The sequence below is a fragment of the Rhea americana genome, unplaced genomic scaffold, assembly GCF_003343005.1.
Source record: "Rhea americana isolate MKP2758 unplaced genomic scaffold, rheAme1 scaffold_35, whole genome shotgun sequence".
Taxonomy (NCBI): Eukaryota; Metazoa; Chordata; class Aves; order Rheiformes; family Rheidae; genus Rhea; species Rhea americana.
In genome coordinates this window covers 4,631,134-4,649,352 of record NW_028186479.1, presented here as the reverse complement: position 1 = coordinate 4,649,352, position 18,219 = coordinate 4,631,134, and the positions used below count along the sequence as shown (strand labels likewise).

Genomic DNA, 18,219 nt, shown 5'->3' with positions numbered 1-18,219 from the left:
TTATTCCTCATATCAACCTCCAACCAGGAGAAATTCCTGGTTTCTTCTGGAAGTTGATCAGACATATAACTTGCAAACTTGCTCTTATCTTGTCAGCCTTTTGAGGGGGAAGAAAATTTCAACTCCTCAGACAATAATACATGACCCTATTTAACTCATCCACAGTCTAATAGAACCTTGAGTTGGTCTCCCCTGCTTCCCCATCAGGCTTATTATCTTAATTTAGACATGCACAGGATTCACCAGTTATTTGTGGAAAGGACTTTTCCTTTTTGAGACTTAATCTGCTTCTTTCTAATGTTACGGCTTTTAAAATACACTCAGAATTTGAGGCAGATAAACAATGATTATATCTCATGACTGAATACAGTCTTTTGATTAGAGCTATTTAAAACTCTCCTAATTTTGATGGACTTCTGAGCTTGACAAGAAAATTTACTGATATTCTTAGAGTATGAATAGTGACTAGGGAGAGGAGGGGAAGAAGGAATAAAGTATTTCCTTTAAAAAATAAACACTGGTATTAAAATGCTCCACAGTTGTTCAACTTAAAGTTAGGATTTGTTTTTAGATAAGTCTGTGCAAACCTAGAACTAGCATTTAGAGAATGAAATGCTTAAATAGGAAATTGTTTTTTGGCAACAGCAAGAAAAAAGCATTAAACTCTTGAGCATCATGACAAATCATGGGCCAGTAAAGTCCATGAAATTTTTTTCTCAGTATGTGTGTCCTAACTGTTGGTGCTCTGCAGGAGGAAAGACTGAATTTGGAGGTGATTCTAGGGGAAGGAAATGGAGATATCACAAGCTGCCAAATACAGGATGATTCTGTCTGTTGAGTTTGAATGACATATTTTAACAACCTAACTTTTTTTTCAGCACCTTTCCTGTGCCACCCTAATCTTTGGATACGTTATGGTGCAGTGGGATTTATCACTGTGGTAGCACAATATTTAAATATTGCTGATGTCTACTGCAAGCTAATGCCATACCTCCATCCTTTTATCACTCAGCCAATAATACAGGTAATGCAAAAATATTGATGTGAATACACCTTGACCAGTCATAACTCTGCCATGGTGCTAGGTATAGGAATACTAGACTTTTTTCTTTAGTTACAGTTAGAGATAATAGTTTCTTTATTTCTACTAACAGACATTGACAGACGGGGCTTTGGTTGAAGTTTTTCTCTGCCATGTTTGCAATCAATCTGTTGCAATATCATGCTAGTTTATAGGAGTCTAAAAGGCATGAAAAGTATGCTGTGAAAGTGCTACAGATAGGTAATCTCTGCAAGTGTTTGTATTCTGCATTTTTTATCTACAAAGCTGAGTATTCCAGCCTTGCCTGCCCCACTAGCACATGTGACCCCCTGWAAACATGAACAGTCTGTTAGCTGGTGATTGCCATGCTTGTGATTTCAGCAATGTTATTCATGTGTGTGAACATATTGCCAAGAGTGCTGGCAGAGTGCTCAGCATGAATGAGTTAAGTCACTGAATAACAGCCTGTGCCTAGTAATGGTCTGCGTAATGTTGRTATGTGATTATATAGACATCTTTCTGTGTAACTTTAGGATCTGTATAATGCATCTTTTGTGTGATTAAACAGAGAAGAAGCCAAATACGATTCCAGTGCGTACGTTAAAAAGTGCATCATGTCTTTTAACATTTTTGTAAACTGTGGAGTAACTTTGTTAAAATAATATTTTTCCTTGTTTGCATTTTCCTAGATGACTTTGGCTACATTTTAGGTATGGGTTGATAAATTACTGACTTCCTCATTTCCCACTTCATTAAAATCTCTTCTTCACTGTAAAACACTAAATATAGTAAAAACATAAAGGGTAACATTAAGTAGGATTATAATAAAGAAACTTCCACCTTGAACTCATTTTGCAATTGTTTTTTCATGTGGCCAGTCAGATAGAAGGAGCAAATTACAGTAATGAGATCTGCTGGCAGTATTCTGAAGAAAGAATTGCAGTCCCCTCCCTACTGCCCCCAGTAATTGTTTTTTTTGAATATTCAAATTTGCACACAGGCATTGATTGATGTCACAATTTGTGGCCAAATTAGGCTTAGCAGTTCAGCTCTGGAACTGCAGCTTGGTGTCCGTTTCATGAAAATGGATTTCCCCACCACTGCTACTATCTTAAGACCTATGCTCAAAACACAAAAGATCAAACACTGAACAAATGTGTATACTGAAAGGAAGGTTAGGGCTGCAAGTAGTTTGGATTCTGTGCAAGATYTTATTTCTCCAGACACTTTCCTTGGACACAAGTAGACACTGGTTGAAGACCTTTTAGAGTAGAAACCTGTTGTTTTATGTAATGGTAAGAAACAATCTTTACTGACTTCCCCAGAGTTAATAGTTCTAAATTATGCCTTAAACAGCCAACAGAAACTGATAAATTACTAATCTAATATGCTTTGAGTATTACTTAATTACATGCTTGAGCATCCTTATAACCCTGTGTACATAGGAGGAAACTCAGTAATCTGACAGATGCAGGGAAAGATCTCTTCTAATTAGTGTTTTTACAGGGTAAATGTAGGTCAAATCATGACAGAGTTTGAAATAGCCATTGCACCAGCAGTAGAATTTTTAATCCCATCTAGCAGTACCAAGTTAAAATTCTCAGACTGCTGTGAGAAGAGGGAAAGAGAACAAAGGAAATGTGACATGACCAATACAAGGAAAGATCTTATTTTCTGGAAAAAGGTTGAATCTAGGTTATTGGCAGAGTCATGTGCAGTAAATTTGAAGTTTGAGAATGATTTTTTCTTTTCTCTCATTGTAAGTTTGAAAGCATCTCTTTTGCATTTACTGTTAGCTTCTTTGCTGACTGCTTTTTTTTTTTGAATTGCAGATAGATAAAGAAATAGTCCTGCTAAGTGTACTTAAAGAACCTGTCAGCCGTTCCATATTTGATTATGTCTTAAGATCAAAGGATATCACAAGTCTCTTTAGACACCTTCACACACGCCAGAAAAAGAGGAATGGTGCTCTGTCTGACTGCCCACCACCAGAGGACCCTGCCATTGCACAGCTGCTGAAGAAGCTGCTTTCACAAGTGACTATTTTTTAATTTGTACTTTAAAAGTCAGGCTTGACACTCTTGGGCCCTGTATATCTACATAGAGCCTAATCTTCCAGGCACTGCTCTGAGAGGCTGCCAGTCCCAGATTTCGATTGTGCAAACTATTGACTTCACTGATTTAGGTATGATTGTAGAGAAAGAGTTSAGAAATAAAGGAAGATTCTTAAAAGATCCCCCAGAAATAGGGGAGCCACATACCTGGATTTCCCAAACACATCCTCTTTTAAAAGACTTTGGCTTTATGTCTCAAATTTCTGACACACCTGAGATGTATGAGTCTTACAGAACATGTGCTGTGTAGTGTGYTGGAGAGGCGTATAGGAGACTTAGTATTAGACATGTGTTTAACTTTCTCAAGGCCAAAGAGAAGATGGAAGACTTAGAGACTTATAAGAAAAGAAGTACGCTAAGAATCACCCACTCAAAGGAGTGAGTTGTGGAGAGGAAGGACTTGTAGCTGTCTGGGTATGGTTTTCTGCTATGAACTGTGAGTTTCTTATGAACTGTGAGCCTCATCCAACAGGCAAATAAGTAGTTTGCGCTGGACAGTGATTAAATGTTAAATGCTGTCTGCCCTTGCACCATTCCTAAGCTTGCTTCTGAGGAGGAAGAATATTGTCTTATACTACAGCAGCTTACTGAGATTTGTGTGAATGATAGACTGCTGTCTTGAGTTCTGGGGATGCACTGTCCTTTTACTTCTGAGATGGCTGTTAATCTTGTTGCTTTGTACATCTTCGTGCTCAATGCATGTTCTTGTTCAAAAAAGAAATAGTATTTTTTTCTCTTATCCTGTAGGGCATGACTGAAGAGGAAGAGGACAAACTGTTAGCACTAAAAGACTTTATGTTAAAATCAAATAAAGCTAAAGCCAATATAGTAGATCAGAGCCACCTGCATGACAGCAGTCAAAAAGGGGTGATTGACTTGTCAGCTCTTGGAATAACTGGGAGACAAGTGGATCTTGTTAAAACAAAGCAGGAGCCTGATGACAAACGTGGTTGGTACATTTTGTGGTCTTTATAGATAGATAAAATATAATCTTTCTTTCAGTCTCAGAAAGTGAAGTCTTTGATTTCCTTAGCAAATGTTCTCAATAATTCAGTCTGTATAATTATTAGCATTGTTGCCATCCTCAGTGAGTTTGCAGTGAGAAAATCCACCACAGTTTCTCTATAGCTTGATGCTGTTTGAAATGTGAGGAGCTAGAATGCTCTCTGAATCAGTGAAAGACTGGAATATTTGCCTCTGAAATAGTTTAAATTAGTTTACCTTTATCTGCAATAGCAGCATGCGCAGATTGTTCAGCTGGCTGTGACAAACAGGACTAGTTACCTGTGGTAAGCTAGTGTAAATGATGAAGGCTACATTTCTGTTCCCTCTCTTTCCTCTCAGAAAGTGATAAACTCTATAACTGTGAAAATTAAGAGTGCTTTTTTGAGGTACCCTTGGAGAAAATGAGATATAGACATGATGCTGAAACCAGACAGCAAAGAGGAGTGCTAAATGTCACTCATAAACCAAGTATACGTTTCTTGCCTTAAGGTTCTTCAGCTGCCCATCCACCTTCCCTTTTCCCCCTGCCCGTTCTCCTTTCTGTTGCCTGCTCTTCTTTCTGCTTGAAAAACCTCTTATTTCCCAGTCCAGTTTTGAAATCCACATACTGCTAACTCTGTTCCAGTTCTGTATCCCCCAAATTCTTGTACTTCAGGGAGTGTTTTGGCCTCCTCTTTGCTCTCAAACCTGTAAGTCCTTTTCTGTACAATCCTTGACAGGCACTGTGTTTTTAGATATTATATATAAAAAAAAAAAAGAAATATCTGCAAACTTTTTGACGATTGCCATCTTAGTTCCAGAGTTAGGTTCTTGTCTGCAAATGTTCTGCATGTCATTTTCAAGGGAAGTATGTTTGCTTTATTTTATTTTTTATTTTTTTGCATCCAGTGGCATCAGAAGTAGACAAGGTTTAAAAGTCAGTATATGAAGCCTGTTCTTGAAGTGATTTCTTTCACCCAAAACTGTTAGCCTGCCGAGTTGTCTTGCCTCTGACTGCTTTTCAAGGACTTCATTCAGATTTAAATTGTCTCATAGGTTTCAATTTCTCTTTTTATATTTTGTAGTTTTAAATGATCCCAAAGGAATGCTTACCTAAAACTCTAATAGATGCTCATCTCTTCTTATGCTAGTAATGGATTAACTCTTATACAAAAAAAATTGTCCTGTGAAGTCTAACTGTTCAGCCTTCTAGATGCAAAATATCCTGGTACTGGAATGAATTATTATTAATTGGCTCAACTGTAAGATTAGGAACATGTGAACAGAGCACTTGCCATGTGTGTTCTCCTTGCCTCTAAAATCCTTATTGGCTGACTTAACYTAGCAATATTCTCTAACTGTATAAATAATGAATCAGTTTATAAACATTGGACTTGCATGTAGCCTTAAAGTCATGATCAACCTAAATGAATGTTGTGATGATTACACATATATCTATATCCTTTTTTTTTCCCTCTCTTGACTGCTGACAGCTAGAAAACATGTAAAGCAAGATTCTAATGTAAACGAAGAATGGAAAAGCATGTTTGGGTCCTTGGAACCATCTAATATCTCCCAGCCAATACCCAAAGGACATGGGCAAACGACCGATCCTGAAGCCATCCAGGCTGGGAAACCACTGCGTTCAGAGTCCTCAGCTGGCATTTGTGCCACTTTGTCATCCTCTCCACAGGTACTGCTGAAAAATACTGTCTTTGCATCTTAGATTGAAATGATTCAATCATTTTAAAGCCAAGTGGGACTATGTTGACATGGTATTCTTGTTTTGTTTGAAGGTTATTCTGTATCTGTGCTATACTCTGGCACTTTTCTTTAGCAGAGTAGCAAACTTCCTATTTCTTATTTTTAAAATAAAAATTGAGAGAAGATAAAGGAAGTTTTAGTCACTTGAACAGCAGTATTTCACTAGCACATAGGTGCTTTTTACTAATGGATGGGGTTTTGTGGATTAAACAGGTGTTGGACTACTAAGCAAATTTTAGGCAGATGTTAAGCTGTTAGCTTGGAATCTATCTTGGCAGGAAAGACTTTCCATCAACTCATAGACCCTGATTCATGTTGAGAGGCAGAGAAGAGATACTGTGACTTTATGAAACATGGGAATTGGTATATCACATCATTGCAGCATTTAGGTACCCTGTTCTTGTAGTGCTCTGTACTGGTTATAGAGGGAAGGGTAAAGGAGCCCTGCAGGCTGTGGAGACAAGTCTTGACACTGAATACTGTTTTCTGTTCAGCTACTAGTTGGAGATTAATTTCTGCTTGCTTTAAATGAACATCCATCCTAGAACTAAGGGGAAACAATTGATGTTTATTTCTAAAGCCCAATATAAAAAAATAGTCATTTGAGAACTAAGTTGTTACTCTGTCAGGGTTAAGAGCAATAACTGTTTCTGTAACATTGAGGTGTGCACAGCATATTACAGTTTTACTAGTAGAATACATAACAGATTAAGCAAACAAGGCAGAAGAGGTAAATGGTTACATTTTTCTTTAAATAATATTTTCCACTATTTTTGATTGCTTTGCAGAAAGGATATTTTGGCTGAGTTTATATTGTGGTAGCTCTGAAATCTGTTTTCTTTAATTGGATTGCTGTTGTATACCCATTTTCAAACCAGTCATTTCTGCCAACACCAACTTTCTTATGCTAATTCGTGGCTAATTGAACTAAAAGTTTTTCATTTTTCTCCTGAAAAAAGAAATCTGCTTAGTGAGATGAAATAATTTTAAGAGCAGGATTTATCTGTGCATGTGTGTGCATGCATGTGCACAAAATAAGATGTATGCATTTTTAAATGCATTTGTCTTGCAGGCCACCGAAGGGATTGTTGTTCAACCTAGAAAACCGACTATACAGGTATTGAGTAGTACTGCATCCCCTTCTGCCTACCAGTTACKCATCACCACTTGCAAAACTGAACTTCAGCAGTTGATTCAGCAAAAACGAGAACAATGTAATGCAGAAAGAATTGCTAAACAGATGATGGAGAATGCGGAGTGGGAGAGTAAACCCCCACCTCCAGGTAAATCCGAGGCCACTGAGGTTATTAGACAAAAAAAGAAATAAAATATTTTTGAGTCAAAATATAATCACTCCAAGGGGAACATGAAAAAATAGGAGAACATGAAATTACCAGTATAGGAAATGTACTTACTAGGCAGAAAACCTGTGTGACAAAATATATGTGTGACCTATGAAAGAAGGGCTGGAACTCAGATCTTTACATGTATAGCAGCAGATCGGAAACACTGGTCTAGAGCCCTGTGTGTGCTCTCTGTTCTAGTGAGTTTTCTATAGTGGGAAGTTTGCAACAGGGTATGTGGCAGGTGACTTGCCATCCTATACCAGCCTGTAGCTTGGTTTGGGCAAAGGGAGAAACAGTGCTTTGAGAGGTAGGAAATGTATTTTGTTCAGGGTCATTCCAAATTCTCAGGTGTCCTGCATGAATGTTGTAACCATTTGGCTAGGTTTTCTTATACTGTGGCACCATACTGTGGTGGGCTGTTTCCTCTGCCCTCGCTTACAAAGCAGTCTGCCCCCACCAGCCATGGTGACAGTGACGGAGGTGCCCAGCCACAAACAGAAGATGTGTGCCCCTATGCTGCCCTCTTCCTTTTAGAGGGGAAGGGGGGATATTAACTATTGTTCCCCTTCCTTTACCAAAAAGGAGCAACACTCAAGTTTTGTTATTTACAGCTTTGGCACTAACCTTGGGAGAAAACACTGGGCTTTGAATCTCATCTCTTCCTACAGACCACAGTTAAATTTTGAAGCTCCAGACTGAGACTGGGATTCATCTAGATTAGAGCGTTTTCTCCATTCCATGTGCTGACTGTCCTCTACTAATAGGAGATAAACTGTAGTTTAAACTGCAGATGTTGGGAGCCGAACCTGTATCAGTTAAGCTTGCAATAATTAACAAGATGATGCTTAAGTCACCAAAAGGTGAATCTAATGTCAGCCTACCCACCTAGGCATATACAGCTACCACGTCACTTTAAAGGAAGTAGTAGAAAATCATCCGGAAAATGATCTGACCAGATAACATTTGGGCATCTCTTATCTTGACTGAGCTTGGCTAAGCCATGCACTCATCTTTTCAAGTGTTGTATAACCTGTAAAATAGTATGTCCTAAGAGTGACAGAAAAATGTTCATATTTAAAGTTTGTCTTATTACAACATGTGCCGTGATCTGTACTTCATGAATCTTCATCTGTACTTAAGTCCTCCCTGAAGCAGATGGCCTGTTAGAAGTGCAGCTAGATACTCCTGAGTTGCTATACTTCAGAGGGGAAATGCCGCACAGTGTTGACTGTTGTTGACTGTTGTTGACTTGTTGTTGGCAAGGGTTATTKCATGGCAGCTCAACTCCTCAATTTCTTTTTGAAGGACTTGAGTAGACTTTCTGTGGGCTTAGGAGAGCTATTACTGCATTTTATTAGGTACATAAGGCTGCCAATGTAGTACATAATGCAACGTTGAGTCTATTATTCAAGCATTCTCTAGGCAGTCCAGGAACTTAGGTCTGCTCAAATGTGTTGTTCAAAAGACCAAAACATACGTTATAAGAGGCTGTCATTTGCAGCACAAAAATTTGCATGGACTGATTACAGGAAAACTGCACTAATACCTCTACAATGTCTGTGCATTTTGAAGGGCTCTTTGTAATTTCACTGAATGTATGTGGAACCCATCCAAAAAAAAAAAAAAAACCCACCCAGTTCTGGAAAAAGGCTTTAGTTTAGAGTCTGGGAAGTAGCTTTTGCCTTTGGCTGATAAAATGTTATTTTTTTTTGTTTAACATAAGGTAGTTCTGTATAAGATTTTGTTGGTTTAGATCAAGCAAGATTCATTTGAGTGGAACTTGCTTTCACTTCCTCGTTTTGCTGCCAGCATCAAGTGTTAAAATAGTGATAGTGCGCACACATGCAGCACAGATACTGTGCTGATGCCCAGCACAGAGAAGATCCTCCATAGTGAGTTCCAGCAATGATGTGAGCAAAGGAGCTCTACCAGCCGCAGTAGCTGGCAAACTGTTTCTAGTCACTTGTTGCCAAAATAACAAGATGGAAAAAAGACAGCAATGCCTGGCTAAGGTGGTGATACCAGCAATGTTGGTATTGCTTTTGGCTGATCTCAGAATATCCTATTCAAGAGTAGTAAAAAGTTTTTTCAGAGGTGTTTAAATGCCTAATTGCCATTCATACCAGTGGAAGATTGGCATGTCAGTGCCTTCTGTGCTTTGGAACTGTGGTGGCTGTATCCCAATATATCTGTTGGTGGATAGGACTAGAGGAATTCTTATGTTCCTACTAGGTTGTAAAATCAACCCCAGACTTCATTGTTTTGCTTATCCCTGTAGGATGGCGTCCCAAAGGGCTGTTGGTAGCTCACCTTCATGAACACAAGTCTGCAGTGAACCGCATTCGAGTTTCGGATGAACATTCCATTTTCGCCACTTGCTCAAATGATGGCACAGTGAAAATCTGGAACAGCCAAAAAATGGAAGGAAAAACTACTACAACCAGGTAGATGCCGTGTTAGAATAGAAAATAAATAGAGTAAAATATATATCACTATTGTGCATACACTAGGGATTTCAATAATGAAATATACTGGTTTCCTTAGCATGCAACTATAAAACATTAGATTGCATTCACTGGCAATTTTTGTTCTTTCTGTAATTGTAACACCAGAGGGCCTGTTTCACAATGCAGTAATTACAGGCATTTTGAATTCACTTTTATATGTGTATAAAGATATATTAGCACTGCTGTTCAAAGCCACCTGAGGTTTTTTTGGAACAAATGAGCCTTATGCCTACCTGCCTCATCCACTGATATTTGCAGCAGGAAAGCTGTATTACTGGTTGAAGCACAAATGGGTAATATAAGTGCTGACAGCTCTCTGAGAAATGTCTTTGAGAAGAGAGGATGTTTGTCTCAAAATACCTTTGATAAAGATGCAGTGGACTGCAGTGCAAGTGAAATGACAGCAACTACAGTATGCTACTTTGATACAGACCTACACTAAGCTTTTATTCTGCAGTTAAGCTTGCATAGGCTTGATTGCTTTCTGATTCTGGAGCATTTAGAAAGTATTATTTTCATAGCTCTCAAAAGTTGTTGGTTTCGGAGTAAGTGTTTGAGAGAGAGATTTCTAAGAGTCTAAGAGTAGTTTTCCTAAAAGTACCACAAAAAATAATTCAATCTCTCTCTCTCTCTCTCTCTCTCTCTCTCTCTCTCTCTCTCTGCCCTCCTCCCTTTACTGTTTAGATCAATTCTGACATACTCTCGGATTGGAGGACACGTCAAGACACTGACATTCTGCCAAGGCTCACATTATTTGGCTATAGCTTCAGATAATGGTGCCATCCAGCTGCTTGGAATTGAAGCATCAAAGCTCCCTAAATCTCCTAAAATTCATCCAATACAGAGCAGGTATATACTTACAGTAGTCAAGTCTCACTGCAGAGCTTGAGCTGTTAGTACAGCCCTTGGTCAGTGTGCCTCTTCTGCAGGATTCCTGCTGGCTAATGCCAGGCTGCAGTGGAGATTGCAATTGGTGATCTTATCTTGAATTATAAAGAAAGACTGAACAGCTAGAAAGTGGGGCTAGGGATTGATAGCTCTAGATTATTGATACTTTCTGCATCTCTGGACTAATTATGTGCTTGAGCCAATCAGTGTGATTTATTTTCAATTCTTGCATTTATGCATTGGCATTAGTAGTTTCTTACCTCCTCTGTTTCAATGTTAATATTTATAAAATAGTTTTGGAGATTCTTTTGTAGATCATTTRTCTAAAATGTTCACAAATGTACATCACATGGTTTGGCCTCAGGCCTACAAGTTTTTCTCCCAAACCCCTAAGTGGAGGAAGGTGGCAAAGATATGGGGGAAGATTTTAATCCTTTTCTTATAGCTCTCCTGGTGAGCAATTTGAATATTTGGCACTGTTTCTCACAGCTCATTCTTCTAGCTTGAGTGAGGGTGCACATCCAAATTCCACTCTGGGCCCTCTTCAATTTAGCAACCCATCTCAAAGACCTATTTCTCTGTCCAAAGGCATGGGAAAGAGTTTTGTCCCAACTGTCCTCTTTTATGTGGGATTAAGTTCATAAATGAAATAAGACAAATATAGTGGATATGGAAACTGTAAACCAAAGACATAGCCCTTCTGGTGCGCACTGCATTTGTGCCCGAATGTGTCTATTTGCACACACTATAAGTGATTGATTACAATACCGGCAGTATGACAGTGCAGACGATAAAGCCRTGTACTATTCCTGCCCACAGATTTTGGGTAGATGAGTATCTAACAAACATGGAGTGTGAATCTAGCAGAAATATCTGATGCACACTGGGAGACTCAGGGCATGGATTTGTGTTGATGTTTGCAAAGAGTTGCTGACAGCATTTTACTAGCCTCCAGGTTTTGTAGGTAGAGAGGTTTGAAAGATTGTAAGCATCTGGTGTACTAAAATCGGAAAGTACTCTCTGGCAGAGGCCTTGGGAAGTAACAYAAAGAGGAAAATGCTGTCCAGTATTAGCTACTAAGAGGAGCATTAAGAAGCAAACATATTACTCCCCCCAAGCTTTACTAGTTTATTTCTTTTAACCCAGGTCCTTAGATTTGAAGGACGATGGCTGTGTGGTAGATATGCATCACTTCAATTCAGGAGCGCAGTCAGTGTTGGCTTATGGTACAGTTAATGGATCTCTGGTTGGATGGGATTTGAGATCTAGCAGCAATGCTTGGACACTGAAACATGATTTGAAATTAGGCCTCATAACATCATTTGCTGTGGACATACACCAGTGCTGGCTGTGTATTGGTAAGCTGGATTTTCTTAATGACTTGCTTTTATTATTATTATTATTTTTTTTTTTTTTTAACAATAACTGTATCTCAAGCTTCTGCTTGATCTGGTTGACTGAGGGTGTGCTTTTTTTCCAACAAGGGGAGGGAAATCCCTCCTGATCTACTTGTAGGAGGTATTCTACCTTGTAGCTACCTGAAACTGAAATCCCGTATGCCTTAGGAACAGAACACAAAGATACAGGTGAAAAATCTGTGCAATTATCCCTCTGACTGTGGAAAGCTTTCTCCCATCAGGTACAAGCAATGGTACCATGGCATGTTGGGACATGAGGTTTCAGTTACCGATCTCCAGCCATTTCCATCCTTCCAAAGCCCGAATCAGACGCCTGCTCATGCATCCTGTCTATCAGTCCTGGGTAATTGCAGGTAAAAGATGTCTTAAACGTAGCTAACAACTGTCAAACGTTGCAGCTAAAGAAGCCTCTGTTTTCTGCTGTCAGTGCTGGGACCTTTTTGCTTTTTCTCTCTTGCTTGTGCTTTGCGTGGGGAGAATGAAAAGGGAACACTCGTAGTTGTGTTCTGCTGCTGTGCCCTTCTTTGCTTTTTATAATTAAAAGAAAAGGAGGGGGGGAAGGGGAGGGCAGAGAGGGGGAGAGAGAGAGAGAAGCCATCGTAAGAACAACAGCCAATAGAATTCTAGTCTTCCAGAGCATTACAACTCTTACGCGGTTCCTTGCACTGTGTGCTGCCTACCACTTCCCCTTTAAAAGGTATAATATTATAAAAAAACAAGACAGGAAACCTGAACCCAAGCTCGTGACATCTGTTGAGGTTAATGGGAATTCTGCCCCTACCTTCAGTGGGTTTTGACGCTGAGCTTCAGTAGGTTGGAAATGGAAAGGCTGTTCCTTGCCTAGCTCTCGCTTTAATCTAACTCGACTGTTTTATGTGTTAGAGCTTTTGAAAATCTCCCAAGACTCCTCATCTGGTGTGTTCACAGCTGTTCATCCTCACTGTGTGTGGCACTGTTTTATGCTGTGCTAGTATTGGAAAGGACTTTATGTGGTTGAGTAAGGAGCCCATTCTGAAGTGGAGAATTCGCTTGAACTAATTCTGCGGTAACTCAGCTGATAAAGCTGCTATGAAATGAGAGTAATCTGGGCTCTAAAGAATAAACCAGTAACAAAACTTATCATTTTGGGATATTACTAAAAAGTGCTTACTTTCTAGGTTGATGTCAAATATATAAACAGTCCCTTTAACAGAATTCTTTCCCTGTGTACAATGAAATATGGGGGTGAAACTGCACTGTAGCARTTGAAGTCTGTAACCTTGCACTGTTCCCTTAAACTGCCTAGGATTAATCTCCAAAATCCCTGGTGACCTTGCTGAACAGACTGTCCATTATCTCAAATAGGGTCGAGAAGTTACCAGGGAGGAAACTATTTGTGTATATTATTTGTATGTGTTGGCAATATCTTCCCTGTAGCTGTTCAAGGCAATAATGAAGTCTCCATGTGGGATATGGAAACTGGTGATCGACGCTTCACTTTGTGGGCCAGCAGTGCACCACCTCTTTCAGAATTGCAGGTCTGGGATTCTTTTTAATTTTCTCRTTTCTATTTTTTATCCTGGGATAAAATAACTTCAGTCTCCATGTTGTGCATCAGTCCAGTTATCTGTCCCCATGACCTTGCCTGTCTGCCACCAGMAACATGCCCTGGGGTTTATTTTGGCTCTATGAATATGTTTTGCTGTCAAAATCAATTCCCATTTGTAAAACAGCAGTGTAACCTGAATTTTTGCTCATGTCTTCCACTCTTTGTGGAATATACGTGTGATGCTCGCTTGCTATATCCTTTCACATTCTCACAAAACCAGTGAGCCAACTGAGCCCGTAAAGATTTTAKCAAAGATAAAATTCGCGGTATGGTGTCTTGTGCTTACTTTTACTTTCTGTTTTGGAAATTTATGGGTACCTTGGTAAGCATGTCTTGCACACTGCTACTCCTTCTGTTAATATATGCCACAGCTGTAAGTTTAGAGTGTGAATTTCTTTTGTTTCTGTGAGTTAATTGGAGAAAAATTTGGAGCATCATCCTTACAACACAAATACATAGATAAAAATAACCACAGATTTCTTCTATAAATGTCATAAATGCAGATCTGGAATTTACCTAAACTTGAATTTGTGCAAGCTACAAAGATTGCAGGTTCATTTTGGTCATTCACTTTGCAAAACCAAACAGGGARCTTGGATTCAACTAGTTTTCTGTTGTATGCCTTCCTTCATGCCTTCATAGCTTAAAAGTTTGAGTATCCCTTTGCCTTTCTACATGACTCACCTGCATGATTCTCTTAGAAATAATCTCTCCCACTTGTCGTTTTGAGGAATGCTTTTTGGAATCTTAAAAATGTTGTTATGGGGCATTAAATCTATTGCATTGCTCTGTGAACCATATGTAACACAAGGAAGCATTTTACCTTCAATGTATTAAGATGTGACCTGTTAACAAAGTGCCTTGGCATTTGTCACAAATACTTCTAAATTGAATGAGTGATTATGGTAAAGAATGAATCTGCTTTGTGAAGCATGGCAACAGCTATTGGTGGTAACTTTTTTATATGTATCTTTCCCCTACTAGCCTTCTCCTCATAGCATCCATGGAATATACTGTAGTGCAGCATCTGGTAATCCTATATTACTGACTGCAGGCTCAGACATGAAAATAAGGTAACAAAAAAAAAAAAAGTTTTATTCTTTTTTCTTACTCTTACCCTGCTGGTGTATTAAATTTTGCCAAGCGTTGCAAAGTAAGCTTCAGCATTATTGTTTTGACTTTTTGGAGATGTGTTCATTAGTAAGCAGAGTTAGGGAAGTTGAGGGAATTGCATTCTCAGCAAAAGCAATGCAAAACTCGATCCTTCTGTGTGAAGTGCAAAAAATCGTGCCATTTTATTCTAGATAGGCTTCCTGGCAAGAAGTGAAACACATTCTCCTGTGTAAGCCTGATATGARTATTGATTTCTCTGCAGCTGTCTCTTCCACTAAGTTTAGAAAGCATATAGCATTTGTGCTCATTCATTTTTACTGTAAAAGCATGACAGCCTTTTAAAAATACGTATTAAAGATAAGAGAACTTAACACCACAACTTTATTTTGTTTTTTTGTTTTCAGGTTTTGGGATCTAGCCTATCCTGAGAGATCATATGTTGTTGCAGGAAGTTCTAATTGCCCATCTGTTTCTTACTACAGGAAGATAATTGAGGGCACAGAGGTGGTTCAGGTAGTTTGTTCTTTTGATAGAAACGTTTGGGATAGCCCTTTGGGTTAGGTTAATTGCATGATAGCTTTAATTGTAACTATCTTTTAAAGAATGGTGTCAGCATTATGTTTTGTTGTTCATGACAATTAGACATCAAATAATATTTGTTTGCAGAAGTCAGTCATATGTTTCTTTTGGGATATTGATTGTCGTAATACTTTTGACTTTGCATCTTTGGAATGTCTGTTACGTAGGATCTTGGCAATACAGTTCAGGATATATACCAAAATATTTTGGCAGCAGAACTCAGCAGTTTTTAATACATCGCTCAGAGTAATTTCTGGAACTGGTAGTTTTACTAGTTGGTGAACAGAACAATGTTTTGTTTTAGTGTAATTGAAGGAATGTTGCTTCAAAGGTRACCATAAAAAATATGGAAACATCTTTACCTGTCTCCATAATTTGCAGATGGACTAGACAAATTTTCGTATAAATCATCACTTTTGTAAGAGATTAAAAAAAACTTAGAGGCCAGGCCCACTGGGGTTTATCTATGGACTATGATAGTAGAGAGCATTTCATGTGAAATTCTGAAACATCTGTATTTGTGCTATAGAACCAGTGTTTGAAAAACGTTGGGAAGCTAAGATATATGWAATGCTGTAGCTTTCCCTTGCCCCTGAAAAGTCAAAACATAGCAGTTGTTGCATCTCATTTACTTCAATGACACAACTGTGATTTCCCTGATCAGACAGCTGTCTTGTCTGTTCCAGTCAAGACCTAGATTGTATGAGAAGCAGAACTGAACCAAAGAGTGATCAGAAGAGAACCAGCAAAGGGTCATTGTGGATTTTTTGTTGTTGTTTTTTTAATATAAAGAGCTTTGGCACTCCAGAAATATGGCTATTCTTACACTGGCAAATGTGAGGAACTGTTTGCAAATGCTCATCTTTCTGAATATAACTTTCACATTTTTTTTTGTACAGGAAATTCAAAATAAGCAGAAACTGGGGCCCACTGATGAGACCCCTCGGAAGGGTCCAGAGTCTCTCCCAGTCGGACATCATGATATTATTACAGATATTGCAACTTTCCAGACCACTCAAGGGTTTATAGTAACAGCATCAAGAGATGGAATAGTTAAAGTATGGAAATAGAAGTTGCACTAATATATAATATGTAAATATTTGTAATAAGAAATGGTGTTATAATGAAGTTTTTGAGGACTGTTTCCAGATCATGGAATAGAATGGACTTTAAAAACTGTAAGGGTGATAATAAAATCAGCTATCAGTATCTTGCCACCCTATTAAAAGCACTTCTTAATCTCTAGTTTTAAAGATATTTGATATCTGCAGCATTTCCTTGAAATACCAAGCAGTTTATGAAGAAAACATTTAGCCTAGAGATGACTACATTGTTCTTCAAGATTCATTCAGAAAATGATTTGAAAGAAGTCCCACATTACAGATCATAAGTGTGTAAAATGCAAACAACTGGCCAAACTACTTCRATATCTGATTTTTTCCTATATTGAATCTGAGAAATGAAATAAGAACCAGTTGCACTAATGTCTCCGCATATTGTAATAAGTATAATAAAGTCCACTTGAGCTTCCATGTTTGATCTGTCTGGGTCTGTTTATATCCATTGTTCCCTCTTTAGTCTCTGTTGCCAGAGCTACTGGCTGTTAATTATACTTTGAGACCAGCTTAACCTGTTCTCAGGTCCCAAACTGTATTKCAGTTTCTTGCTTTGAATTCAGTCTAGTGGCTGAGCTCTGGTGTCTTGGGAGCCTAGAGCAGCACTCAAGACCAGGGTGGTGTTGTGCCCTGTCCCCCAGTAGGTATATGAAAAGTAACCAAAATACAAGCTTTCAGCAGTAAGTATTTCCTAATCGTGCAGTGTTCCTATGAAAAGCAGTCCTGGAGGCCAAACTTGGAGGAGGTAAACTTTGTCACCACTCCTCCACTYTCTGGTCAAGTTTTTAGACTTCCAGATCTTCTTCAGTCTTAAGTTACATTACAGCGTAATGCTTATTCCGTATCTGCATTTCTAGCTTCTGCTTTACAGGGATAAAAGGTTATTTACCCCTAAAAAAWTTTTATTTACCTTCTCTCCGTGATGGACTCCGTGACTGAATGTCACTGACAACAAACAGCACTGATTTGACAGACATTCATTGAGGGCAGCTGGGAGAAATGGGAGCTCACTGCTCTGCAGTGTGTCTGCCAGGAGCAGGGAACGCTCTTAATCTGTGAGCTGGGATCTTCAAGAAAGACAARGGAAGAAATATGTTGCTTGCTTAAAAAGATTTTTAGAATTCACTGGAAAAAGAAATTTGAGGATAGCTGCTTTCAGAGACTTTCTCCTGCTTAATGTAGAGACTGCATTACTTGGATAATTTAGTGTAGCAGGGGGAAGCTGATCAAAGCTTCACCTGCTCAAAWCGTGCTCAAGATCAGCATGGCATTTCTCTGCAGACCTTGTCAGGATTCCAGTACTGCATGTGGTTTTCTGCCTTTCATTCTGCCGAGTTTGGAGGGGAGGGAATTTTTGCTTGTATATGGGAACCAGTTCTGCATATGAGATTAAGTATTTCTCCCATCTGTTGTATGAACGCAGGAACAAGGTATGCTTTCTCCTGGTCGAGTTATGTCACTGAGTAACAAGGGAAGGGGTGATAAATCAAGTTTGCGCTGCTGTTCTATCCATGTGGGCTTGTATGTGTATATGTAACTAAACAGGTCCTTATATACCTGAAAATAATTGCACTGATGAGTTGATGTTTTTGCCCACTGACAAAATGGTTTAATGGAAGAAGTAAAGCATGTTTTGTCTTCAGTTATTGTAATCCATTGACAACACATGAAGCTTGAGGTAAGATGTTTTAATTCGTATCAGACACGGGACTGTTGTGCATGATGGCTGCAGTATAAAAGAATTTGCACTGTAAGATTATC

The 18,219-nt window shown here is 38.8% G+C and overlaps 1 protein-coding gene across 1 annotated transcript in view; it reads left to right on the top strand.

Annotated features, from left to right (window-relative positions):
• The window catches only part of PIK3R4 (phosphoinositide-3-kinase regulatory subunit 4), a 27,002-nt gene extending 10,127 nt beyond the window's left edge, over window positions 1-16,875 (top strand). The window contains exons 7-19 of the mRNA XM_085311849.1: window positions 879-1,024; window positions 2,875-3,078; window positions 3,904-4,105; window positions 5,634-5,833; window positions 6,977-7,187; window positions 9,529-9,694; window positions 10,442-10,606; window positions 11,792-12,003; window positions 12,285-12,416; window positions 13,480-13,580; window positions 14,636-14,724; window positions 15,169-15,277; window positions 16,243-16,875. Of these exons, the coding sequence (XP_085167975.1) occupies window positions 879-1,024; window positions 2,875-3,078; window positions 3,904-4,105; window positions 5,634-5,833; window positions 6,977-7,187; window positions 9,529-9,694; window positions 10,442-10,606; window positions 11,792-12,003; window positions 12,285-12,416; window positions 13,480-13,580; window positions 14,636-14,724; window positions 15,169-15,277; window positions 16,243-16,413 (2,108 nt within the window). The 3' untranslated portion in view covers window positions 16,414-16,875. The remainder of the gene's footprint in view (window positions 1-878; window positions 1,025-2,874; window positions 3,079-3,903; window positions 4,106-5,633; window positions 5,834-6,976; window positions 7,188-9,528; window positions 9,695-10,441; window positions 10,607-11,791; window positions 12,004-12,284; window positions 12,417-13,479; window positions 13,581-14,635; window positions 14,725-15,168; window positions 15,278-16,242) is intronic.
• Window positions 16,876-18,219: the final 1,344 nt, after the last annotated feature.